Source organism: Carex rostrata, chromosome 12 (assembly GCF_964058835.1).
Source record: "Carex rostrata chromosome 12, lpCarRost1.2, whole genome shotgun sequence".
NCBI classification, from domain to species: domain Eukaryota; kingdom Viridiplantae; phylum Streptophyta; class Magnoliopsida; order Poales; family Cyperaceae; genus Carex; species Carex rostrata.
The window spans coordinates 3423298-3449979 of record NC_135929.1 but is presented as its reverse complement, the minus strand read 5'-3'; the positions used below and the strand labels follow the sequence as shown (position 1 = coordinate 3449979).

General features: G+C 33.4%; 3 protein-coding genes, 3 long non-coding RNA genes and 1 pseudogene across 7 annotated transcripts in view; 5 read left to right on the top strand and 2 right to left on the bottom strand.

Moving 5' to 3' along the window:
• LOC144563003 (putative leucine-rich repeat receptor-like protein kinase At2g19210) overlaps window positions 1-431 on the top strand; it is a 28705-nt gene extending 28274 nt beyond the window's left edge. The window contains exons 5-6 of the mRNA XM_078312376.1: window positions 148-335; window positions 403-431. Of these exons, the coding sequence (XP_078168502.1) occupies window positions 148-335; window positions 403-431 (217 nt within the window). The remainder of the gene's footprint in view (window positions 1-147; window positions 336-402) is intronic.
• On the top strand, window positions 201-9305 carry LOC144562857 (putative leucine-rich repeat receptor-like protein kinase At2g28990). Its single transcript, XM_078312166.1, has 11 exons — window positions 201-335; window positions 814-952; window positions 1070-1141; window positions 1235-1306; window positions 1399-1479; window positions 1577-1731; window positions 1865-2169; window positions 2578-2704; window positions 2963-3031; window positions 7915-8104; window positions 8522-9305. Exons 2-11 carry the CDS (start codon window positions 864-866, stop codon window positions 8928-8930), a joined length of 1569 nt encoding a protein of 522 aa, XP_078168292.1. The 5' UTR covers window positions 201-335; window positions 814-863; the 3' UTR covers window positions 8931-9305.
• Window positions 3634-4599, top strand: LOC144562858 (small ribosomal subunit protein uS15-like; annotated as a pseudogene). Its single transcript, XR_013514218.1, has 3 exons — window positions 3634-3729; window positions 4096-4234; window positions 4503-4599. The product of XR_013514218.1 is annotated as a small ribosomal subunit protein uS15-like (transcript).
• Window positions 9306-9964: 659 nt separating the features above from the next.
• Window positions 9965-10628, top strand: LOC144562636 (uncharacterized). The gene is made up of 3 exons (XR_013514172.1): window positions 9965-10299; window positions 10395-10466; window positions 10552-10628. It is a non-coding gene; the product is annotated as an uncharacterized LOC144562636 (long non-coding RNA).
• A 31-nt stretch (window positions 10629-10659) lies between these two features.
• Window positions 10660-13717, bottom strand: LOC144562635 (uncharacterized). The gene is made up of 3 exons (XR_013514171.1): window positions 13530-13717; window positions 13285-13423; window positions 10660-10923 (listed from the first exon to the last, which is right to left on the bottom strand). It is a non-coding gene; the product is annotated as an uncharacterized LOC144562635 (long non-coding RNA).
• Window positions 11693-12791, top strand: LOC144563530 (uncharacterized). Its single transcript, XR_013514376.1, has 3 exons — window positions 11693-12071; window positions 12167-12488; window positions 12599-12791. It is a non-coding gene; the product is annotated as an uncharacterized LOC144563530 (long non-coding RNA).
• An 8037-nt stretch (window positions 13718-21754) lies between the features above and the next one.
• LOC144563099 (transcription repressor MYB6-like) lies at window positions 21755-23477 on the bottom strand. Its single transcript, XM_078312489.1, has 3 exons — window positions 23247-23477; window positions 22806-22935; window positions 21755-22376 (listed from the first exon to the last, which is right to left on the bottom strand). Exons 1-3 carry the CDS (start codon window positions 23380-23382, stop codon window positions 21836-21838), a joined length of 807 nt encoding a protein of 268 aa, XP_078168615.1. The 5' UTR covers window positions 23383-23477; the 3' UTR covers window positions 21755-21835.
• Between the last annotated feature and the right edge of the window lie 3205 nt (window positions 23478-26682).

The window sequence follows — 26682 nt, the reverse complement described above, 5'->3', positions numbered from 1 at the left end:
GAGGAATTTTTTTTCCTCACTAATAGTTAACAGAAACAGATACAAGTTGTACGGGTCAAATCTGTTTATTTATTTATTTTGAAACAGAGCTGTTGTTGGGCCTTAATGTTTTAATTCTTTTTTTTGGGTAAAAATGGGCAATTTCAGGGCTGAACCGTTTTCTCCGCCGTACCTTCGCGGGTTCTATTTGTACGGTAATGGGTTCGTCACGGGTCACACATCCTATAACTTTTCGCTTCGCGCCACCAAGCGCTCCGCCTTGCCTCCAATTATAAACGCCATTGAAGTGTATGCTCGTTTGGTTCCAACTGAAGCCGTGACTGATCCGAGCGATGGTATGTATTTTCATTTGCATATAAGGTGTTTGTGGAAATGCTTGCGTGAGAATTTGTTCCTTTTCAGGTTTCAGCCTAAAAAAGATCATAATATAATTCAGAACTGTAGCTTTATATCTTCATGACAATTTCAATCATAAGCGCTTGCCATTCAAGGCATGACTATTTTCTAGGATGGTATGCATCTTTGTCAGTGCACACAGATGTTTGTTGAATTGCTTTAGCCTTCAATGATGTATAGAATCCCAAATATGTAACTTCAGTTTCCTTCTTACATACCAAGTTCAGTACTGGGTAGCAAAAACAATACAGAAGGTTTACCAAAAAGTAAAGAAAGTAAATATTTGACATATTGCCAGCCAGTGTTAGAAATGGATTGATACAAAGTAAATAACAATTGTCCTGTCAAATCGGACCATCTGTTCTGAAAGCCATTGAAGCCATGCATGACATGAGATATTTGCTTTTTATTTGCCAGTTAAAGCCATTACGGCAATAAAGAATCAATATGGAATTAAAAAGAATTGGATGGGGGATCCATGCTGTCCAGTTAAGTATGCATGGGATGGCTTGACATGTAGCTCTACCGGCAACGGTTCAGAAAACATCATCAGAATGTCAGTTGTATACCCAAACATACTTTTTTCTTCTTCTGATAAATGTATAATATTGAGTTCCTCTAAGGCTGTAAAGATGGCATCCTAACAGAAAAAATTTCTCGTTTTTCTTTTCAGAGATTTATCCGTCAGTGGACTTTCTGGCAACATATCCGGTTCCTTCCTGCTACTTAATAACTTGACATACTTGTAGGCTACGACCTTATCTCACATAATGTAATTTTTTTATTTGAAATCCGTGTTAAGTTTATAGATATCTCTTCAACTTTTCCGTTTAAACAGGGATCTTTCTTACAATAACTTGACTGGAGCAGTACTTTATTCTTTGACAGCACTGTCATCCCTCACTGTTCTGTAAGTATAAACTATATCTAGCTTTTTTCCTTATAAAAAAGGAAAAAATTATATACGATTCTGATTCTTGACCCACAGTTAATTTTTTGCAGTAATTTGTCTGAAAACAAATTGTCTGGCCGGTTACCTTATGCACTTGTAAACCGAGCCCAAGCTGGGTTGCTTGTATTACAGTAAGTTGCTTTTATGTTTGGCGCCTTGATTTCTTGCATATATCTTTGATGTCAATAGTTTGCAATATTTGGTAAATAATTATTTTTATTACGTCAGAATTGATGGCAATGACAACTTGTGTGGTTATCAAAACTCGTGCAAAGGCAAGGATGTAACCACAGCAAACATCATCATTCTTGTAATGGTTGTAGTTCCTATTGTGCTCATAACTGCGACATTCCTTATGTATTATTTCTGTATAAAGTTTTCAGGTAATGTATTCTCGTAGTAAATTTCTTGTGCACTTTATATGGCGCCAGTAAGATCAATTTCTTGTGCACTTTATATATCTATGCATTTAAGGTTGACATAAAATAATTCCATTTTCTTCTTCTTGCACATAAGGCTCGTCTGACATATCTATGCAACCGCTGCGTAGTGAAGTCTTGTATACACCAAAAGAAGAATTCAGTCATGCGCATATTATGGGTTCCACACAAAGTTTGTCTACAGAGGCAGCTGAGATGAGAATTGAAGGCCGTCAATTCACATACGGGCAATTGGAAATTATAACAAACAATTTGGCTCGTGTGGTTGGCAAAGGAGGTTATGGGGTTGTGTACCATGGTTGCATGGAAGATGGCACTGAAGTTGCGATTAAAGTGAGTTCCAAGGCATCTACACAAGGGAGAAAGGAGTTTTTTGCCGAGGTAAGTTTCATTGCACATAGCTTCGTATTCATAAAACTTTCTTAATTTAGATTTTCACATTCTTTTATTACACATTTATTAATTGGGTTAGAATCGATACAAGTACCACACTCATTTTCCAATGACAATCAAGAGGCCTTGGCAAAAAGCAATGGTTATCTAACAAGATGCTGGTATCATTTCAGCTATGCCCAACAAAAGATTCTGCTTTGGAACATCATAAAGTGTTATTTTCATTTATACTTCTCTTTTTTTGTTTTCTATCAAACCATTGTGGTGGTGAAATTGTCAGATCTGATCATGGCAGGCACTGGTGTACTATCTAGAGGAACGGTTCATCCATGTAATAAAGTCAACATATCAATATGTATATTACAAAAATAGCTCTGTTTTTTTTTTTAATCCTAGGTAAGGAGTTTGACAAAGGTTCATCACAAGAATTTGGTGGCACTGGTTGGTTATTGCATGGAGAGGGAACACCTTGCACTTGTTTTTGAATACATGCCTTTTGGTTGCTTCAAAGATCATTTAACAGGTTTGTTCAACATGCTTTAAAACAGAAAAATATGTTGAAATGAAAATAATAAAATGGTTTTGGCTTTGTGCTGGTTGATATGCTACTGTTAAGTGCATTCTGGTACTATAAAGCATCACAAGAAATGTCAAAACTTAAATTGTCATGTCCTTTATATTACGAAACTTCTTTTGCAACTTGAAAGAGAGCACACCAAAATTTACATTCTGCTATGAGATAAGAAAATAATTGCTTCAGTTTTCCTACTTGCTTTTTTAGGGAGGAACAGTACTGCTATAGTATTGAGTTGGAAGCAGAGACTTCAAATTGTATATGAAGCCGCAAAAGGTTTTTCCTATTTCTCTTCCACCTTATTAAAGAGCTTAATGTCTAGATCCTGCAAGGGTTCTGATTTATTGATCTAAATTTGAATTGAATCTGAGCCATCTAAACAAATAATCTGCCTTTTTTTGATTAAATACACCCCTTATCTGGGTAGAAGTCTAAATTTAATGAAAGTTATACCCGCCACACGTATTATCACACATATTGTCACATAGATCCAAAATTTTTTGTCGCTGATCCGTAAAAAAAAAAAAAAATTCTCCCAGCGAGCCATCCCCTCCCCCCGACCCTTTCTTCCCAAAGCCATCCCCTCCCCGTCTCTTTCTTCCCAAAGGAGAAAAAAACCTAATCGAAGTTGTCTTCCTGGTGTCTCTCCTCCCTGCGACCTCTCCGGACGCCAGCCGGCCACTCCCGACGCCCCCAGCCGCCCTCTCCTGCTAACCCTAGGTTCGTATTGTCACGATCTGACAAAGCTCGTGACAATGGAGAAAAGTAGGTTCGTATTGTCACGATCCCTCGCTCTCTTACATCGGCAACAATCCTGTTTTCGCACATCTCTTCAAAAACCTTTTTGTCACACATATTCTACAACTCACGCCGCCGCCATGGGTCGCATGCACAATTGAGGCAAAGGTATCTCGGCATCAGCTCTGCCGTACAAGAGGACCCTGCCTAGCTGGCTGAAGATCTCTTCTCAAGATGTATATTTTCTCTTCCTTTTCTTCCTCTCAGATCGATTTATCGCTTCTCCTTTTGTTAATTAGTTGCCTTTGTTTGGCTTGAGTTTCTCTGATTAGCAATGTGGAGGATTTTGGAATTGTCAGTTTTTAAATATTATTTTTCAACATGTGACCCATTAGGTGACCCATTACTATTTTATGAGGATAGAACAATAAATTATGTCGATTTAAGACCTTAATTGGTACTTGGTGGGATTCTATGGTGTGTTGAGGAAACCAATCGTTAATCCGTACTCTAACTGAACATTGAGTTAATTAAAATGTGAAGCATTTGGATTTAATTGAAAATTTAAAACAAGATAATCATCCGTATTGTTAAAAATTTAGGTGGAGGAGAGCATCCACAAATTTGCCAAGAAAGGCATGACCCCATCTCAGATCGGTGTGATTCTTCGTGACTCGCATGGTATTGCTCAAGTAAAGAGCGTAACTGGTAGCAAGATCCTTAGGATCCTTAAGGCTCAAGGTTTGTTTCTCTTCATTGCTTATTTTTCGTAGGATCCTGGTGCTTATGCTGTTTTAACTTTGGTATTGTAAGTACAAGATTTGGCATATATATGTAGTTTTAATTGAAGCTGCTTTGGTGTAGTAAGTAGTAACAATGCAATGTGAAAAATATAATAAATATCTCATGTTTTTCTGGTATTAACAGTTAGTGTAATGTTAAGTCGATAAAAAGAATCTGTTTTCCATAAAACAGTTTCTTCATGCTGATTTATGTTTTGGCTTTACAGTGTTAAATTGAAAATGTTAGAACATCCTGCTATTAATCTTACTCCATTGCTCTGTATTATAGTCTATTAGTTTTTTAAAGAAAACTACAAGAGAGTTTAGTATTATAACATCATTATTGTTCCTGTAATAACCTGAATTGCAAAAGACTTGCTATATCCATAATCAGGGTTGGCGCCAGATTATTTAAAAACTGACAATTAAAATACTACAAAGCATTAATTTGTTGTCCTTTTAGCAAATAAGAAATTCAATGCTTTTAAGGTTACACACATTTTGCACCACTAGATCTTTAGGTACCTAATTCAATGCTCCTGTAATGGTAAAGAGAAATAGAAAAGTTAGAATTGAGTGACTAACTGCTTACAATTTGTTTAAAAATTTAATTTTAGGTATACTTTACCTATTTGGAATGCACCTTGAAACACTTTATTTCTGTAAATATGCAGAGTTTATAATTTCATAAATTTGAACTTTCCATGAAAAGTATATTATCTTTTTTGTTTTTCTCTCCTTAAAATAAGAACTTTTCTCAACTTGGAAAAGCAAAATAATCCAAATTAAAGAAAAGGGCTGGTCCTTAGCATGATACCATGTGCCTCTGGCTTTTTTTTAATTTACTCAAAAATCTTTTCTCAGTATATAGTTTGCTTACTAGCTACATATCAGGTCTGATTAGCATGGATGAAGCATTAACTTATGAAGTGATAACTTGAATTATTCTGTCTGGAATTAATAGGTGTTGAAAGTGTTTTACTGGATTATGAAAACAACAAAATCACAGTACCAGGAGAAGCAGATCCATGGAAATTAAAGGAAATCATAGAATCAAAAAAGAAGAAAAATGTGGCGATAATTTCTCTGGTGAATCCCCCAAAGAAGAAAGATGACAGTGAGAAGAATCTGGCAACTACTGTTAACAGCGGCACCTATCAGAAAATGAAATGTGATAGCAAAAAACCAAAAGAGGTAATTAGTAAATGTTAAATGTAAAATATATATGCATAACAATACGTTTGCTTTGAGCTAAGAAACTTTGATCAATTAGGTCCGGAGCCGACGGTTGTGTGCTTAAATCCGACTCCATTGTGAAGGATGCATCAGAGGATAAAACAGAAAATTCACAGAATAAAAGGTAATTTTTTTGAACTAGATATTTGATTAGATTGGAGCTCCTAATTGGAATTTATATCATTTTTTTTCATTTTAACAGGAGTGAAACATGTGACAGTAGATGAGAAAAAAAGATTTAATTACTGTTACTGGCACAGTGGATGTAAGATCATTGCCAAACATGCTCCAAGAAAAACCAATGCTCGGATTAATAATTTTTTATTGATTCTAAATCAACTGTTATGGACTGTTATAACCTGGTGCATCATTTCTTGCTTCTTGATTATTATTCTTTTAATTTTTCAATATTTGACAGGCATTAATATAGTACACTGACGTGGCTACTACTACAGAGGCAAAAAACTTGTTGTATGGAAGAAGCGTACCAAGGTTGTGTGTTAAAACAAAGAAAATAAAATGCTTACCAGAGCTGTGTACCAATGTACCAGTCAATGATCAGAACCCCCTGCATGGTTGAAATGAGATAAAACCAAAAGAAAATCAAAATTGGTAAATTAGGATAGAAAAACCAGTAAATAAGAGGAAAATAAAAAAGTCAAGCTTTTGTTTGGAATTGATTCAGGAAATTCATAGATATATAAAGCATGGTTGGATAGGCATGATTGCACAATTTTTTTTATTTTTGGGTTAACAAAATGTTTTAAATGAATTATTATGAGTGTATATCAATGATTTTTAGTTTCGTTAAATATGCATTCCAGGTTTTTTTTCTTTTAATATATTTAAGCTGGTATAAGAAATTTGTATAACCAAGTACTGTTGCATTTTCTTGTTTGTTTAGGAGTTTGTTTATTTGCTTATTTACTTTTAGGAAAGAATCTGCATGAGGTTGCCAAACCTGCATCTGGTTACAAAAGGTATGGAAGGAGAACAGGTTGTATAACCAAGTGATGGATCTCATAGGTGAAAATGACGTGTTTAACTTTTCATCATTAATATTTGAGAAATTTAGAGATATGCCCATAACTTAATTAGTTTTACTAGATAGGGGGCATGTCGCAAAAAGAATGGGTCAGTCATTTCATTTGCAGTATGGTTCATATGGAACCAATGCAACAGAGTACTGTTTGGAGAACAGCAGGTCAGCGCTCAGATCCTTGCCAGTAGATTCATTCAAGAAATGAAAATGTGGCTTTTGTTCTGCTAAGTGAAACGGTATCAGTTGGTAAGACAAACGGAGGCAAGTGTGCTATGTTTGAGGATGAATAGACAAACGGGGCTGTGACTTCAATTATTTCTCTATTTAATTTTTTGATGTATTATTATTCTCCTTTTGAAATGTAACACTCGGCAGTTTTTGCCCAGTTATCACAACAAAATGAATATTTTAGTGATATGCTATTTGCAATTTTAAAAGGGAGGGCTTATTGAATATAGTGTATTTGGAATTTACTATTTCTTAATCATTGAGAAGCTTTGTTTCTTCTTATTAGGTGCTTATGACAGTTCACTATTTTAGTGATGTACAACATAGTCTACATTCATTGTAATTGAGTTTAATTAGGTTACAAATGGGCTGTAAATTGATGATTTTATTTTAATTTCATGAGATGTAAATAAATAATTGTAAAAAAATATTCTTTATTAATGAAATAAATATGTAATTTTGAGGTTTTTTAAGGGTATATATGAAATTCCCCCTTACAAAAATGATGTCAGTATTCGTTAAACAAATTAATATAAATAAAAAAGTCTTAAATTAATCAATATTAATCAACTTGAAGTTTCTTGATTAAAACAATTTGTTTACTATGTGCAGACTCAACATGCCGTGAGGTGCTACCAAATGTGGTGTCAGCGTATTGAAATTACTTACTTCAGTAGCTTTTTGGTTGTTTGTTTTGTTTTAGCTTTGTATGTTTATGGTTTTTATTAGAGAATGCTATGTTTTTTTATTCCTATATTCAATTCAGAAATAATATCTTTGGTTTACATTCAGCAATATTTATTTTCTATTTTTTTATGAAAAAAAATACTTTAGTAAATTAGATTTTCTACTACATAATTTGCTCCCGTTGCTGTGCACGGGCACGATTACTAGTATATATTTATGGGCGCTGTTCCTCTTTGTATCTATTTTGTATTGTAATTTTCCGTATACTTTGAAATAACCCTTTAAATGACAACTTAATTGTTTCTTACATATGCGTTGCTTGACCAAGTTACTTGAGAAAGTACAGTTTTTGAAAGCACATTTTTTTTTTTGAAGGCTCTATTGAAAGCATATTTCAACGGTTCTTTTGTTGATGAATCCAATAATTGCTTTTGCATAACTTTTAGGCTTAGACTACCTCCACACAGGATGTGATATAATCCACAGAGATGTCAAGTCAAGCAACATTCTTCTAGGTCAAAATTTGGAAGCTAAGATTTCCGACTTCGGCTTTTCTAAGGTGTCTGGTGCCTCCAACCGTATGGATAGAGGCTCATACGTTCGCCTCATTGGTACGCCAGGCTATATTGATCCAGAGTAGGTTTTTTAATTCATGTTATTATGTTTTCTCGTATTATGAAACAATGATAGCGACATGACATTGGATATGGAGCCATCTGATGCTGATCTGACGGTTTGGATCGCCAGATATTAGGCAACAAAGAACAAAGAAAAGTACTCAGTATCATCTTAAGGTACTGATCCAGGACTGTTTGATTTTGATCGGATGGTTCAAAACTTGTGGAAGAATCCGTTTGGTCCAACTTAATGTCCCATCTTGATTGGTTTGGAAACAAACATTTCCTTTTGGTTTAATAGTGCTACTGAAAACACAGATAGAGATAAATAGTTTCAATTCTATTATGATTTTATTAAATTATCAGCATTTCTGGTTGTTAAACTGTCAACTTACCTTACACAAGTTATTTCTTCTATTATCTGATAATTACTAAGGTTAAGTATGACATTAAGACACACCTACAAAAGCGACGTGTATAGCTTTGGAGTAGTACTACTAGAGATGCTGACAGGAGAGCCTCCAAATAGGAACATCGATGGCGATTCCCACATAGCTAATCGTGTGGCATCAAAGATTACAAAAGGCAACATTGATGCTATCATGGATCCAAAGTTGCACGGAGACTACTGCTCCAATTCTGCATGGAAAGTTGTCAACCTAGCGATGCGGTGTGTGGCTTTGTCTTCGTATCAGAGGCCAACAATGGTTGAAGTGGGGTTGCAGCTTAAAGAGTGCTTGGATTTGCTGACAGTTAGTCAGAGAAATGGTAGTAATGAAGATGATGTGCGATTGAGTTCTGCCATGGCAGTTAAAAATATAAAATTTGCTCCTGGGGCAAGATAAAGAATGTTTGGCTTTGGCTTTGTGTATGTAAACCGGGATAACTAGTTGGTTGTAATTAAGGTCAAAAGTCGACCGCTACAATAGCTGAAGGCATTGGCTATTGCCCAGGCAATTTGAACTACGTCTCTTATCTCCGGGTATTGTAACCAGAACCTCTCAAATTTGAAGGTTTTTGGTTTACGTCCGTCCAACTGTCGTATGGACAGTTCGAGGGGAGTGTGATCAGAGACCGGGTCTGGGAGGTTACTTTATTGTGCATTACTGTTGGCCGTATGCATTCATCTTTTGAATGCCAAATGCACATAACTTATTCTTTTATTTGTACAGAACAGTTTAACAATTTTGTTTTCAAGTGTTTCTATTGGATTTTTCTTATACTCTTTTTTTTATTTTTTGTGTTGGGGGGGTTGGGGGGGTTTAATAGTACAAGATAAAAGATGCATCCACATATAATTTTATGATTTTTTTAATCTTTTTTTTGTATACAAGATCAAGATGTCAACCATAAACATATGAGAATTATCTATGAGTAGAACTAGGGTGTTCTTAAGCTTACCAAGCCATTTGTTGTGAGCTTAACTCCAAATATATTGGATTGATGTCAAATAACGAATCCAAACTATTGAAACTGATTTACTTAACAAATTAAAAATTTACATGCAAAATTTATAAATTGATAAGCTTAATTTATGTTTAAGTCAAACAGTAAAAAATAATGAAAAATGAATGCACAAAAATTAATTTTTAAACCTTCTTTTGTTGATCACTTGACTTTATACTAAACTAATTCAAAAATTCATAAACTTTGCATGTAAACACATCACTAGTAAAGTAGATACGTTTCAACGGGTTTGATTTGTCATTTGAAACCAATCCGATAGGTTTTGGAGTTAAGTCACATAATACTTTGGTGAGCTTAAGAACACCCTAGTTCTAGTCAATTGTCTATCATTGTTGATTCATTCACGTATATCTTGATCTAATATTAAAGACAGAATACCAAGTGAAGAAAAATTGGACCGGTGACCCGTGTGCTCCAGCAGAATACACTTGGGAGGATGTAGGGTGTAGCACAGACAGCAGTTCTCCAAGAATAATCTCCTTGTAAAATTTGATTAAATAGCCAAGAACAAAAAAAACCTGAAAAAAAGTATTAGCATAATCTGACATTCTATTATATAATTGTGATGACCAAAAGGTTCTATGTTTAAAATTTTAGTGATAAATATTACATGGTATGCCACTTTAAATTTCTGCATCAAATAATTAGCATAAGGCAATTATAATTTTCTTGCAGAAACCTATCGGACAGTGGTTTGAGCGGTCCTATATCAACATCTTTCTTATTGCTCGAAGCTCTTAACACGCTGTGAGTATAGCCAGTATATACTAACAATAAAATGGTACATGGCTTATTATACGATAATGGACACTACTTGCATTTGTTTCTTTTCAACTATTTAGGGACCTTTCAAACAACAAATTAAACGGATCAATTCCTAATTTCCTAGGAAATATGTCTTCCCTCCAATTCTTGTAAGTTACTGCAATATTGCTTGGCAACTGACATAGTGAAGGTCTGTTTAAAATTTCTCAAAGTATGCAATTAAAACTTGTGCAGGGATTTGTCATACAATAACTTCAGCAGTCCAATCCCTCAAGAGCTACTTGAAAGAGCAAATTCAGGACAACTTACCTTGAGGTATTTACATTATTCTCGTATTGATATGGTACGTTTTTTTACTTCTCTATGTTCTCAAACATGAATATATAAGAGTGCATTCTATTATTAGTTCAAATAATTGTCATGTCCTTGCTCCGGAATTAATTGATGGTATTGCAATGCCAGAACAAATAGCTCTGGAGACTTTACTGCAGTGTCCGGAGGCAAGCTTGATTACCGTTATCTGTGTACTTCTCGAATATTGTATTAGTCTCCGTAATAACCGTTATCTGTGTACTTCTCTTGATTGCAAGCTTGATTACTTGGATTCTGCACAAGTCATCACATGCAGGTAGATTAATATATATATTTTTTTGCAAGAAAATATGGCTAGATGCAATTCATTCTGCCACGGGAAATTAACCTTGAACTAGTCTCCTTTCATGGTTTCTGAGCGCACAACAAGCCTTAGATGCACGGTGTGGGTACTACACCTCTAGAAACTTTGATCACTGGTGAATTTTGATTTATAGAAACAAAACCACGTGCTCCACAACTCAATAGTATAGTCTTGCCTTGAGCGTCTCTAAAAAGGCTTTTCGGTTTTTATTCCAAATTTAAGCGAATATGGCAACATTTGTGTCGCTCTCCCTTTATTCTTTCTCTTCCTAGTGTTTTTGGATCTTATCTAACATATATCAGGTCAGAGAGGGTGGCCATGATCATGTACCCAGCAAAATGGCTGAATATATAGGCACTTCTGATCGGGTGTGTTACAAGGATAGTGTACGGGATACACAGTTTATGCCCAACATAGTTACTTCCTATAACAGACTCGGATTAGTTATTATGGAATTCTCTGGAAATTACACATTTTCTGGGCAAATTGCTTGGTCTCATGCATGATAGCACAAGTGCCATGCAGTATCATGCATTCATGCCACTCTCTGGAAATGTGCAGTAATGTATGTCTTCTGTTCAGATTTGATCCAAACACACTGGAAATAATGATCTAAATACATTCAGAAAGGCCTCATCACATCTTCAGACTAGAATTTCAACAGTTTTTATAATGAGTCCCTCCAGTTTATTTTGTGAGAGAGAGCAAGTTCTATAATTCACCTTGTAGGCAAGAATAACTGATTTCCCAAATTTTATCTGTATGTAAATTTGGCTATATAAAGAAATGAAAATAAATAGTAATCAACTTAACAAGTTCTTTTCCAGGGCCCAAACCGCATCGTCTACCTAGTAGCAACCCTATAGTGCATCCTGCACCGCAAAGTGAACCATTAGTGCACCTAAAAACACTTAGATATACAAAGACAGAGCTGGAGAATATTACTCAAAATTTCAGACAAGAGATTGGCAGAGGAGGATTTGGCAGTGTCTTTGCTGGTACCTTACCAGATAAAACTAGAGTTGCCGTCAAGAAATTGGAATCAGCAGAACAAGGGACCAACGAATTTGTGACAGAGGTAATCTATGAGCGGCTATGATGCCACACAATACCCTTACACGCTATTTCTTGCTTTATTTGAGAGCTCACATTTCGTATTGTGGTCCTTGACAGGTTGAAAACTTAGCGATGCTTAATCACAGGAACTTGGTTTCACTAGTTGGATACTGTGAAGATGTTGATTGCTTGGCGCTAGCTTATGAATATATGTCTCAGGGAAGTCTTGACGATCACCTCCGAGGTTTGTGCTTGTATTTGAAATAAATGGGTTTGCTTCTTTAATCAGTTTAAATTTTGAACCCACCTAATTATTGTAAAATGAAATAATTAACTTTGAAGTTCTGAAACTACTCTACTCTATTAACGGGCAAAAAGTCCTCTGAAAAAACTCTGAGCTGGAAAGAGCGCCTCCATATAGCTTTTGAAGCTGCAGAAGGTCAATAATTAATTAAGGAGATGTTTATATATGCTACATGTTATTATGATAACTAATTAAGAACAAAATTTGTGATGAATGACTCCTGAGCATTTCACTTTGAAATTCAGGACTCCACTATCTACACAAGGATTGCTCAATATCATTTATCCACAGGGATGTCAAAAGCAGTAACATTCTGCTGACGGAAGACTTAACTGCTAAGGTTTCTGATTTGGGAATTTCTAAGACTCTATCAAACCAAAAGACTCAGAGAGTAGCGACAAGAGTTTGTGGAACAATGGGCTACATGGATCCTGAGTACATGCCTCATGATATCTTTCTTTCACATACTAATATGAGAACCTAACATATTTATCTTAATTGAGCAAAATTAAACTCTCAATTTGATTTGCCTTTGGTCTAGTGGCAAATGCACATGGTGCTTTAATGATGATGTATATTCAAGCGGTAGAAGAAATTTGTAATTTTATATTCTTCTATCTGTTGAGTTTACTGTTGTGCAGTCAAATATGAAAAACTGAAGTCGGTCTACTGTCAGTTTGTATTCTTTTAAACTATATGTCGGCTTAAAAGGACTTTTTAATTTTGTATTACTGCTTAATTTTGAGATCAATGAAACTTTTTTATGTGCATGGGCAACCTTAACAAAGGCAAAACTACTCTTTTTGGGAAGACTTTTTGTTAGGTTTGAGGACACTAATGAAATTATCAATTGGATATTTCATCAAACACCTTGCGTGCACAAAGTAGTACACACTATAAATACAAATTAAAGGAAAAGAGTACAATGCACCTTTTGTTTGACGAGGAACACCAATCCACCAAAAAACCCCAGAGTCAAGAATTCACCAACCCACTTGCGAAGAGAGCAACCATGGATCTCTACGGCTCTACCTCACTTGAGTGTCACCACGCACTCAGACGTCTCTGCCCTGTAGAAGGTCTCAACATTAAATATCAGCATCATCGCCAAGAGATAAGGAAAATCTTAATGAGGGTTTAAAGAGAGTTTTTTTCAAGACCGGTACAGAACCATACCGAGCTCATCTTTTCCTTTCGAAGACCGGTACAGAGTACAGACGCAGCCTTTTCCTTCTCTTTTCGTCTTTTTTCTCCTTCTCCTCTTCTCTTCTGTACTTCTCTCTCCCTAGTCTGGTGTCTCCCTCGTTCAATCGAATTCGTATCATCTGAGTCGTGAGGAAACAATATTTCTGTTTAGATAACTGCCCGATCAGAATCGGCACGAATATTAAAGGAGTATGTATATCTTATTTTGGATCGGATTGGTCTCGATTCGGTTGAGAGAGCAAGACGTGATATGGATAGCATAAACATCCATACTACAGTCTCAAAAATATATTATATAAATTTGAAACTTGGATTTAAATAGCTCAATAAATTAATTATATAATAAATTTGTAGAATACTAATTTTTACTATTTTTTATGATTTATAAAATGCCATAATAGTCTAAAAATAAAAGAAAATTGTCAATATTTTAAGTTATTTTTTGTCATCTTTTATAAATCATAAAAAAAGTAAAAAAAAATAGTAAAATTAGTATTCTGCAAGTTTATTATATGAGAAGGGATCGGATGACACCCTTTTTTTTGTAACATCGGATGACACCGTGCATTTTTAAAGTCCAAGCAGTCAATCCAAACCGTTTAACTTGATGAATATGTTAAAATGTGCTTGCAGATCAAATTTTACATTTTTCTGAATTTTTTTACTATTTATTAAGATGGGTACAAAAATTCAACGGTCTGAATATAGTGATTTTGTTAAATACTTAATAAATAGTAAAAAAATTCAGAAAAATGTAAAATTTGATCTGCAAGCACATTTTAACATATCCATCAAGTTGAACGGTTTGGATCGACTGTTTGGACTTTAAAAACTTTGAAAATGCACGATGTTATTCGATGTCACCAAAAAAGGGTGTCATCCGATCCCTCCTCTTATTATATAACCAACTTATTTAACTATTTAAATCGAAGTTTGAAATTTATACGATAGGTTTTTGAAGTTGTAGCACGGATGACCTTATGTTATTCATAGTATTCAAGGCTTACTCCTGATCAGACAGTCCGGATCTAAACATAAATATTATTTTACCTCATAGAATAAGATATGTACGCCATTCTTTCTCCAATCCATTTACAAAGAAAAATTATAATACTTGCTATTTCTATTTCGATGTGAGAAATATGGCTACTGGTATTGTATCAGATAATATAGTAATTTTAAAATTTTGAACACGATATCCGTACCCAAGATTGTATTGGTAATTTTTATTTTTTAAAATCTTGAATACGATACCGTATCCAAGATTGGATTGATAATTTTTTATATTTGTAGGTGGATTATAAAAAATACGATCTAAACAGAAATATTCTTTTACCCAAGTTCTGTCTAGCCTATTAAATATAATATTTTTTATTATTTTATTTATATTATTAATTCAACACTTATTAAATATAAAAAAATATTAGAAGAGAATTATACAATAATCCAATTAAACATTAAATATTATAGCTACTCTATTCAAACGTCAAATATGAATTGATGTAATGGTAAAGACTATATATTTTTTTTGTTGGAATTGAAAGTTCGTAGTCAATTGTATTGATTTAAAAGAGTTACAAACTATGTTACATAATATTAGACAACAAGTGTCTTTAAAAGTATTCAATTGTAAACAAATAAACACACACGGAAAATATGTATCATGTGAATACAAATTTGATCATCTTTGCTTGATTGTAATATTAGGAGCCTAATGATTATTTCCACTATGTACATATTTGTCTTGGTCATTTTGACATACTACACTATCGAATTATTTCTTATGCACAGTCAAGAAGGTACTGAATCAAACCGGGCCGAAAAATGAATTAACCGGACCATGACAATCACCGCTCAGAGGAGTGTGCAGCCAAGAAAACACTAAATCAAACAGGATCGAGAACTGAATCAACCGGACTAGGACAGTCGTCTATCAGATAAAGAACTGCTACGATTGGAGCCAAAAAAGTTTATTAGAGCAAGAGAGAGAAGAAGTAGGAGGGAGAGTAGGAAATACCAAAAAACACTAACAAACCAAATGCAACAATAAACAACAACAACACAAATAACATATCAAAACGGAAGGTGTACCTAGCTACAATATACAGATGGGAGACCACTTGCTCTTCAGTCATCGAAGAGGAGAAGGAACACACAACTGATTTGTTACTTAAGTTTGATACCCATTATGATGAGACAAATGTGGCACGAGATTGACTATTTCACATGCTGCATAAGTGAGATTCAGTTCAATAATCGAAGAAAAGGGGTTGCCATGATTTTCCTTTTTCTTTTCGCTCTTTTTCGCACTGCTCAAAGGCACCGTCTTTATTCATCAGTAGAGGTTGTATGTTGCTAAACTAAAGGGAATGGGTTCAATTTCTATAGAGCACTAAAATGTATTTATGGAGCTGGTCCATCACAGTTCACTGTGCTGGTGCATGCGCAGTCCACGGATTTGATGTATGCGGACGAGTCCGGGTGCGTATCCAATCCATACAGTCATATTTCTGTAGTGTCAACCCGTATTTGGGTGTGTATCTTCTGAGTATGAATACGTCACGTACTCGAATACGTCAGCTGGTGTATCCAATATGTATTGGATTCGTATTGAATATGTATCCGTATCCAATACGCATCCAATATAAATATAGGATTGTAAGTGAAGTATCAGAATAACATAGTGAAAAACTTATTTTATAAAATTCATTAAACTACTAGTTTATCTAAAAGTATTATACAAGGTTTTGTAATTTCTTTATAAAAACTATAGGTTTCACCAATTACACAAGGTTTTGTAATTTCTCTATAAGATGAGGAATCCAATTATATCTTTTTTTGTGACACCGAATTACACTCTTTATTTACAAAGTTTTCAAAGTTCAAATAGTCGATCCAAACCATTCAACATAATGGATATATTAAAATGTGCTTGCAAATCAAATTTTATATATTTTTATTTTATTACTATTTATTAAGTATTTAACAAAATCGCTATATTCAGACCATTGAATTTTTGTACCTATCTTAATAAATAGTAAAAAAAACAAAAAAAATGTAAAATTTGATCTACAATCACATTTTAATATATCCACCATGTTGAACGGTTTGGATTGACTGTTTGGACTTTAGAGTACGTTTGATGCACTCTAGAATAGCTAGAATAGCTACTATTGAGAATAGCAAATTAAGAATAGCTATAATAGCTACTATTTGAGAATAGCGCTAACTCAAAGCTATTCGGAATAGCTAAAAAGTTGTTTGGATGCACTCTTTGCAACAGTCGCTATTCTGACTTTTTGTTGGAACAGCGGAATAGCGCTGCTCTGCTTGTTCGGAATAGCAAATGTGGTTGTTTGGATGGACTTGATTTAGAATAGCACTGCTATTATGAGAATAGCACTATTCTCATACCATCCAAACATACTCTTAGAAATGTAGAGTGTAATCCGGTGTCACCAAAAATGATGTAATTGGATCCCTCCTCTTCATACAAAAACTTGTTCTTTTATCACTTTAGTAGGTCTCACAATTAAAATATAAAATGATGATAATATAAAACTAATTATGAATAATTGTTAAAATTATCGATGCAATGAAAGAATATTATTTTTGTAATTATAAGAAGGGAGGTTGTAAAGCTTGCCTCAAGTGAAAATCTGCCGATTTTTTTATTAAAAAAATATCAACAATGGGTAGGATTTCGTGTATATTGAAATATAGGAAAGTCTTAATGATTTTTAACGTCCAGATAATTTAAACAGTTACTTCCTCGACATTGCTAATTAAAAAGATAAAAAAACCTGGACTATAGTAATTATTATTTTTTGTTTCATTTTCTATTGTTCTGTAGCAATTATGCCAACAATTTATTCAAGTGAGAGCAATGTTTGAATAGGCGAACTGACAATCAAATGTCTGTGTTAACTGTTAAATTTAGTATACCTCAAATTCTGAAAGTAAAAAATGCTTAAGGCTATAATTTACAATACTTCTGTTACAAAAGATTATAGACCTCACCAGTCTTTGGTGATACACTATGTCTAATCAAGTGCTAGAATTAGCATTTTCTCTGATCCAAACAGTCCCTTATTGTAATAAATCACTGAAACTAAACTTAGCATAAGGGCTATTATCGTAATTCCTCTTTATCAGTTGTTGTATTGTGGGAATAAACACAAAGCATTCTTTTCTAGTTCTTTTGATATCACTGTAAAAGCATGCGGCAACTGGAAAACTTTTTCCCATATAATATGTATCTGATTATAATTTTCATATAATTCAGTTTAAATAAATGTGCTAGACGTTATAGACCATAGCATTCAGGTTTTTTTTTTTTTGTTAATTAACAATATCAGAAAGGTTACTGTTTGAATTATATAGACGTAATAAACCATAATAATTTTCCTATATTTCGATATTATACAAAATCGTATTCCATTAACGATATTTTTTTCTATTAATAAAAAACTCGGGAAAATCTGACCGTCTCTGTGACTGTCCGCCTCACAAAAAGTCCAATTAGTTGGGAACATAATCTTACAAAAAGCATACAATAAATAATATTGTAATTGCCGTCTAAATCCTCACCAAATATTTCCAATTGTCTTGGGAATATCTAGAAGTTAAGCAGCAATATTAGAAGACAACTTAAGCAACTTAAATAAAATGGCATAGTATAAATAGACTGGGGTAACTATGGTTTCCAGCTTCATAAATCATACATGATACTTCCATTCGATCAAAAATAGGTAGACCATATTCCTACCCTCACTAGGTCACAATAAATCTCTTCTCCAGAACAGAGTAAATCCGATTTATTCGTTCAGATTAAATAAACTGGAGAGTAGTTATTAAAAAGCAGAAAAATGCTCCACCCAAAATATTGAGTCATCTGAACATGTATTTGTTGTTTTTCATGTCTTAAAAGGCAGATTTTTATTTTTCGTCTATGATTCGTCAAGTCAAAAACAAATGTTTCAAATATAAACTACTAATGTGCTATATAAAAAAATTGAATTCAATAATTTGGTCCTTCTAGATCTAATGAAAATCAGAATCACGCTTTCCTAGTCATATAATAACGAAAGAAACACATCCGGACCATCCATGCTAAACACGCGTTTAAACATTTTTTTTATTTTTATGTTCCATGGTTTAATGGCATGTTGTTTATTATAAAGTCACTAATGAATGGGTTTCATGTGCTACCATTATTCGAAGGACCACTTTTAAAACAGAGAACTTGGGTTTCAAAATTCCCAAATCAGGCAGAAAAATTAAGAAATAACTGCTCCACAAAAAGAAGGCGGCTGGTGGTCTAATTCTATAATATGAACAGTAAAAGAAGTAGAGAATCTCTCATATTTTTTAGAAGTTGTGCTGCTTACGCCTCTTCCCTTTTTTTTATTTTTCTTTCAAAAAATAACTCCTATGAAATGTGTGCATTGTGGAAGTGGTCAAATTCCAAACTGGGATAAAATCTTATTCATGCAAGATTCATGATCTCTGACCTAGCCAGATAATGATGTAATTTTCATGAGTGGACTCTGACTCAAGTGTCCTCTCTTTTTTATTCATTTGTTTGTTTGTTTCCGGTAGAGGTGACATCGAATCAAATCGAATCGAAATTACTCTAGTTTTGAGTTTGAATAAAATTCGAACTGAATTGGATTTGATTTATTTCGAATTGAATTAATTGTGAATTATATATTTTTTGAATTGAAATCGATTGAATTACGAACTACAAATTTTTTTGACAGCGCTAGTTATACCGGTAGTTTATGCATTAATTTTCTTCTTACAAGACAAAATTCACACAGTTTTCTTTTACCTTTCACGAATTCACACTAATGAATTATGTACTAGTTCAAGATTTTCTTACCTTTTACGCTGCTGGATTTATTAAAATTAAAATTACAGCATAGATCTAGTCAAATGAAACTTATTCCATTATTAATTTGTTACGCTGCTGAAACATTTTTCTATTATAACTTACCATTATATTAACAATTTTGAGCTGTGATATAAGTTTGGTTCTTGCATTCTTAAAATTAATGGTTGAATCCATTAGTTGTATTATTTGATATTTGAATCTAAATAGTTTGTGAATCAATTTAGAACGAATTATATCCAGTTTGAGTTTGATTTGAATAAGATTCAAACCGAACTGAATTTGATTTGTTTCAAATTAAACTAAACTCAAATCAAACTCAATCAAATCACGAACTATGAATTTTTTTGCCACCCCTAGTTCCGGCCTAAATCCTTAAATTTGTGTTTTCCATTGTCCAAGTCCAATTGCATATTATAATGATAGCAAACGCCTTACCTTATTGTCAATTTATTTAATTATTATAATAGTTCACAGTCTCCCCTTTTGTTTTTAGTATTAAAATTGCTTGGTGATGCATTTTATATATATATATATATATATCCAGTCAACCAAAACATAATTTATCAGTCTGTGTGTTTGAAAGATAATAACTCATGAATAAAATTATCACCGCCCTATTTTGAATTATTCTCAAATTGTTTTGCTCTCGCATATAATCATAGAATATTAAAACTATGAGGAGGGTTCAAATGCCTCCATGTTTTTGTGCCTCCATCATGCCTCCATCTCTCTCCATCATTTTCAAAGTTCAAACAGTCGATCCGAACCGCTCAATCTAACCTCCATACTAAAATATGTTTGGAGACCAAATTTTATATTTTTAGGAATTTTTTTACTATTTTTTTAGATAGGTACAAAACCAGTAAATCTGAACCATCTAAAAACAGTATTTTTGTACCTATCTAAAAAAATAGTAAAAAAATTTCTAAAAATATAAAATTTGGTCTCCAAACATATTTTAGTATGGAAGTTAGGTTGAGCGGTTCGGATCGACTGTTTGAACTTTGAAAATGATGGAGAAAAATGGAGGCATGATGGAGGCACAAAAACATGGAGGCATTTGAACGCTCCTCTAAAACTATTTTTATTATAGACTACTTTGTGTGTGTGAATATTTCACGTTTTTCCCTTTGTTATTGCTGTTTCCATACCTCTTTTTCCTTCAAGTCATAAAAAAAATCTCTCTTAAGGTGTCAATATTGTTTCCACTCCTAGACGTATAAAGTTCAAGTTTCTTATTTTTAACAAATATAATATTTTTGTAAACACTTAGCTAACTAGTTCATGTTAATAGGAACGGATCTAGAATTTTCGTCAGAGGCGCGCAAAAAAAATATCGAATCGGGTTTAAATAGCTAATCGGATTTAAACCCATTAACTAATTGGGTACTCGATAAAAAAACAATGATTTGACTTATATTTTGCAATGCTCTGACTTGTAATTTCTAATGCTTTAACTTATAATTCTAATTACCAATCATAATTCAAGAAATTTATTTTTATTTTAACAATAAATTTAACCCGAATTACAAATCAAACATCCAAAGTGGGGCAAAAAAAATCCCAAGAGGGGAGGAGGGTAAAGTCGATCAGTGCCGATTGATCACTACTAAAACTCAAAATTCAGAGGTAGACGGCTGGTCCCTGTTACATGTTGAGTTCGCCCCTGCATGTTAACATTTTTTTAGTTTATTTAACACTTATAATTACGATTTTCATGTCCCAATTAGTGATGATCATTACATTGCACTTTGTAGCATAAGCAGACTCATACTTTGAGAATTATAAATTTACAAGTACTAAAGAAAATAAAGAAATATAAAAAAGTAGTAAATGTTTATAAAAATAATATTGTATTGTTAAGTATAACTAATTTAATGTTAAAGATAACTAGCTTATTGCAAATCGTTTAATGTTTACATTTACAGTATATATATGTTAAAAAAACACTAAATATTAGACACATCCAGAGATGAATACCTAAGATTAATTATTAGACCCAACACATTTCTCTGTTCTTTATACACCCTTAAATTTTTCTTTGGTATGCACTTTTTTAGCGGTATGAATTGCACAAAATAAACATGCAAGTTATAGCAAAATAAAATTTTATACTCCTTCATTAATTAATACATTATACATAAATGGTTATCAGTAATATCGGCACTAACATCTGAAGTTTCCTAATACAATTTATAAATAAAGTCTATGAATTTTAGCACCATTACATCGAAGAGCACGAGGTATGACTTCATGCATAGATTTTCAAAATATCTAGTATGACCAAGTCAAAATGCCATAAATTAGCAGTCTAATTCAACAAGTTGCACTAATCCAAATTTACTTTTTAGTAAAATAGCTCCATCCTGATCCTAGCTAGCTAATACAGTGGTGCCAAACTATTGAAGAATCCTTCAGCCTTAACCTCAAAGTTAACCCAATAATCAGCCATATTAGTTACATTCAAGAGGTAATTATCACCATAAGCAGCATCAAATTCAAGCTGATCAGATAAGAAAAACTCATCGCTCTGCCAATCCCCAGTTCTAGACCAGTTCATGCAGCTGTAGTTTTCTAATGTGACGGAGGAAGAAGCCGCTGACGACGCCTCGTCAGATACAGAACCCATCAAATTATCAGCTGTTTCGGTTGCACTAATCATACATTTCGGAGCAATTTGCTCATGTATATGTGCCTTTTGCTCCTCTTGGTATAGTGCAAAGTCTGTGTTCACTAGTTCTTCAGGATTCATACCGACATAAAAAGCCGGTGGCGGTTGCGATGTGACCATTTGTGTCTGATGAACTTGTGTGATGCTCGACAGTTTTTGGGTCATATATTTTTTCTTTAGCTTGGTGTTCCAGTAATTTTTAATGTCATTATCTGTTCTGCCGGGCATCTTTGAAGCAATAACGGACCACCTACAAATTAATATGTAATAGATTTTAGATAAAGTACTTAAGATGAGTTGTAAAGCATTTGTTTGATAAGATCTTAAATTAATATCTTAGGAACAATGTTTAAGATGAGTAGTAAGACTAGCATTAAATTAGTACTTAAAAGCCATCCATATAATACTGTTCTAAAATTAAAGATGTTGAGTTGTAAAGCATTTGTTTGATATTCAATCATCTGTCATGGGCAATTGATTTAATAAAGTTTTTTGTTTGAGGTGCCATATTTAAACAAAGCAATTCAAAATAGTGAAAAGGTACCTTTCATCTAGTGTGCTCATTTAAATTATGAAAACTCCAGGTTAAGCTCATTGTGCTTATTACACTAGTATATGTAAATTTAAATAATATGAAAAATGAAAGTAGTAATTCAGAGATAAAACAATTTATGCTTACTTGCTTCCAATTTGGTTGTAAAGGGAAATAATAGTTCTATCATCATCCTCTGTAAATCCTCCATGCTTTATATCTGGTCTGAGGTAATTCAGCCACCTCAAACGACAGCTCTTGCCACACCGATTCAGACCTTAGATAAAAAAAAATACAAATTTTTATTGCAGAATAAGGTTAATTTAACAGTACATAATTACAGCATACAACAGGGGGTATACAAAGTGCGAATAGTTTATTTGTAAAGGTCTTGAAAGATTAATTAGTTGAAAGTGGTGAAGTATAGTGATTTGACAAGAAAAACAAGAAATTCTTCGAAATCCCTGTTTAATAGCAGGAATCACATTGATTCAGAATCCACAAAATTGCAAGCAAACATGCGAACACGCACACACACTGACACACACACAAGGCGACTAAATACATTTTACGAAGAGAAATATATACCAGCTTTCTGAGGCAGAGTAATCCAGTTTCCACCAGTGCTATTTTTCTCTATATAACCTCTGAGAGCTTCATCTTCATCAGGGGACCATGGGCCCCTCTTGACAGTGGCTCTGTCACAGCACGGCGATCTCCCCATTAGAAAATAGAACAGTCAGAAGGTACGAGAAGGTAAACTAGAGACAATGAGAGAGAGACAGTGAGTATAAGCTCACGGAGGAAAGAAACAAAGGAGAGAAGAAGGCGAAAAGGTAGAGAAGAGACAAAAGGGGTCTGGATAAAGATAGTCGTTTCTTATAGGAAGCTTTGAGACCAAGCAGCCTTATTTTGACCATTTAGCGTACAATCTTCATTACGCTTGTACGGTTGTACACTCTATTTTGTAATTTTATATACATGTATAGTATGCATGTTTTGGTACACTTGTACCTTGTAGTTTAAAGAGTATGCACTCATTTTTCTGCTCAGTTGCTCTCCTGCTCCGAAATTTTTATTAATAGGAAATTAATTAAATAAATATCGATAATGTAGAACGAATCTGAGTTTTTTCGAGATATAGAGAAAACGTGATAGTTTATAACGTCCTCTGGAGATTATAGACTATCACAGTCAGGATTAACTCTAACTCTCCGCACTTAGTAATTAACTTAAAAAATAAAAAATAAAAAATAAAAAATACTGGATCCAGCTAGGGTGTTCATCAGTTCAGTTCGGTCGAACTAGGCAAACCAAAGTTATAATTAGGTTTTAAAAATAGAACCGAACAGAACCAAAGTTTTATTTATGTTTGTTCGGATTGTTCGGTTCAAACCGAAATATATTAATTTGTTTATTTAAAACAATTGATTTATAATAAACCAAAATATATTAAGAAATAAATCGGAGTATTAAGAAATAAATTAAGATATTAAGAAATAAACCGAAGTATTTAAAGCAATTGATTAAGAAACAAACCGAGATGGTCTGGATCTTCATAATATATAAAAGTTCAGTCGGTTTGATTATTTCGATTTTGAAATTTTCCAAACCGAATCGAACCGAAGTTATAATTCAGTTTTAAAAAGAAAACTGAACCGAACCATTAAACCAAAAAAAACCGAACTGTTTGATCCAAACCAATTCAGTTCAGTTCAAAACCGAATAAACCGGATCCAATGAACACCCCTAGATCCAGCCACTTCAAATGTAGCCACTATGCATTTTCAATTTTTCATTCAAATTGGCCAATGCTGGCTGGACGTGATTAACAAGTGCGGTAAAAAAAAAAATTATTTAATTAATAAGTGTTGTAATTAGTTTATTGTTAATTAGACTGTGATAGTCTATAACGTTCAGAAGACGTTATAAATTATTATGTTTTTCTTATATCTCGAAAAAACTCAGATTCGTTCTTCATTATTGATATTTATTAATTTATTTTCTAATAAAAATTTCGGTCTCCTGCTGGCTGCTGCAGCCTGCAAGTATGAAAAAAGTTCATTGGATCGGTGACTAGATTGGACCGTAGGATTCTGATCGGATGGACTGAGATTGCAAACATCAGTGATGACGTTGATTCAAATAATTTGTATTTAGTTTCATCATGAACGAGGTGGGCTGCAAACGGATCGGATAGTGATAAAATCATATCCTTATCCGTTTTTATTTTTCATTTTTATTTTACAGATACGAATTGGATATTAAACGGATACATATGAATACGGATTGGATATCGGATATCTGTAGATATATACATAAATATTTTTATAATATATATTAAACTATATGGTATATATCTACTATTTAGATATGGATAATTAAAATTTAAAACTGTATTTGTATCTGTATTCTCACGGATATTCAGATATCGGATATCCATATCAAATTTTCGGATATGGATCCGAATACGGTCAGATATTATCTGATCCGTTTGCACCCCCAATAAAAATTATTGAGTGGGACAAAATAAATTTGATAAAAGCAAACTAGTACTGAAATAATTTTCAGATAAAATGTGATAAAATGTAAAATAATAAATATATAAATTTTGATAAATTATCAAATAATTAATTAAATTTGTATATTAAATTAGGTATAGCAATATTAATTGATGAACATCTATTAGTAAAAGTTAAATCATTTTCAGTCATATAATTAAATTTGTCAAAAAAATAATAATTAATCTAATAATATTAATACGAATTTGTCTTAGAATTGTTCAAGATCTACAAATTTTGATAATTATTCATCAATTTCTCTATGGATATATTTGAATGGAATAAGAATAACACTAATTCGAAAATAATAGAATAAAAATAACACTAATTCAATATTTGAATGGAACAAGATTAACACCAACCCACTATTATTATTTATTTGTCTCGTATATTATACGAGGTAGGATACTATTCTACTGATATTATCTCTATTCTATCTCTATTCCTGCCCGTTTCTTTCGATGTGGACCTGAAATTTAAAAACTTCTTCAACAGTTTCTCTGTTACCAAATGTGTAGCGGGCTAAATTATAAGTATTAATCGGTTGAAATGGCTAATTCCACGTTGGAAGACAACTGGATACCACAAGGAATCGAATAAGTGCCTCTTTCGCGTGTAGTGCGTATCCTCTGAGATATCTCAGCTTTTGCGTGACCGACGTGTCCGGTGCCTATTCGGGGTGATGTAGGGGGTCAGTATTATGTATGCCTTAAGATTCGTGCAGAGTGTATTTAAACGGTTGAGATTTTCCATAAAGTCACGCAAAGTTTGAGATATCTCAGAGGATACAAATTCTCTTGCGTGACGGGACCGATTTTTGACCAAACTAGCGTCTGACCGGGGGACAGTTCAGCACGTCAGCAGTGCAGCAGGGACCACCTATCTTTTTGTTTATTCAATTTTGACCCATAATACGAACAGAATATATATTTTATTTAGATCTGACCGTCCGATTATAATCAGTGCAAATATTAAAGAGATCCTGTATATTTCAATCGAATTGGCCGGTGGCCCAAATTATAATTAGACGGCTTGGTTCTAAACAGAAATATTATGTTACCTCAGATGACATGGACGAATTCGTATCCTATACATTAACTTAGATTTTGAGTTTAGCATTTCGATCGTTCAAGCAGGATCTGTCAGAGATAAAATGCACGAATTCTCTTTAATATTCATATCATCGCATATTAGATAGCCCGAATTTGTTCTGAATTAACTCAAAATCAGTATGGTGTCATGATATGCGCCATTTCTTTTTTCAAATAATAAGTACCACATTCTCTTCTAGGGTAAGAACATAAAAAAGTAACATCATGGTTAAACATGTTATAGTAGGATACAACTTCATAATGATATAACACTACATGTGTAGGGTCATATGTTGTGATTTATGTATCGGTCACATGCTATGACTTATGTATCGGTTACATATCATGACTTGTGTGTCGCATGCTGCAAGT

What these genes read in the sequence shown, in the direction of transcription:
- LOC144563099 (XM_078312489.1), bottom strand. Translation starts at nt 23,382, where the DNA reads ATGGGGAGATCGCCGTGCTGTGACAGAGCCACTGTCAAGAGGGGCCCA. An exon ending in TACTCTGCCTCAGAAAGCTG is followed by an intron (nt 22,936 to 23,246) that starts GTATATATTTCT and finishes TTTTTATCTAAG; the next exon opens with GTCTGAATCGGTGTGGCAAG. An exon ending in TACAACCAAATTGGAAGCAA is followed by an intron (nt 22,377 to 22,805) that starts GTAAGCATAAAT and finishes ATTAATTTGTAG; the next exon opens with GTGGTCCGTTATTGCTTCAA.
- LOC144562857 (XM_078312166.1), top strand. Translation starts at nt 864, where the DNA reads ATGGGGGATCCATGCTGTCCAGTTAAGTATGCATGGGATGGCTTGACA. An exon ending in CTTCAAAGATCATTTAACAG is followed by an intron (nt 2,705 to 2,962) that starts GTTTGTTCAACA and finishes TTGCTTTTTTAG; the next exon opens with GGAGGAACAGTACTGCTATA. An exon ending in TGTATATGAAGCCGCAAAAG is followed by an intron (nt 3,032 to 7,914) that starts GTTTTTCCTATT and finishes CATAACTTTTAG; the next exon opens with GCTTAGACTACCTCCACACA.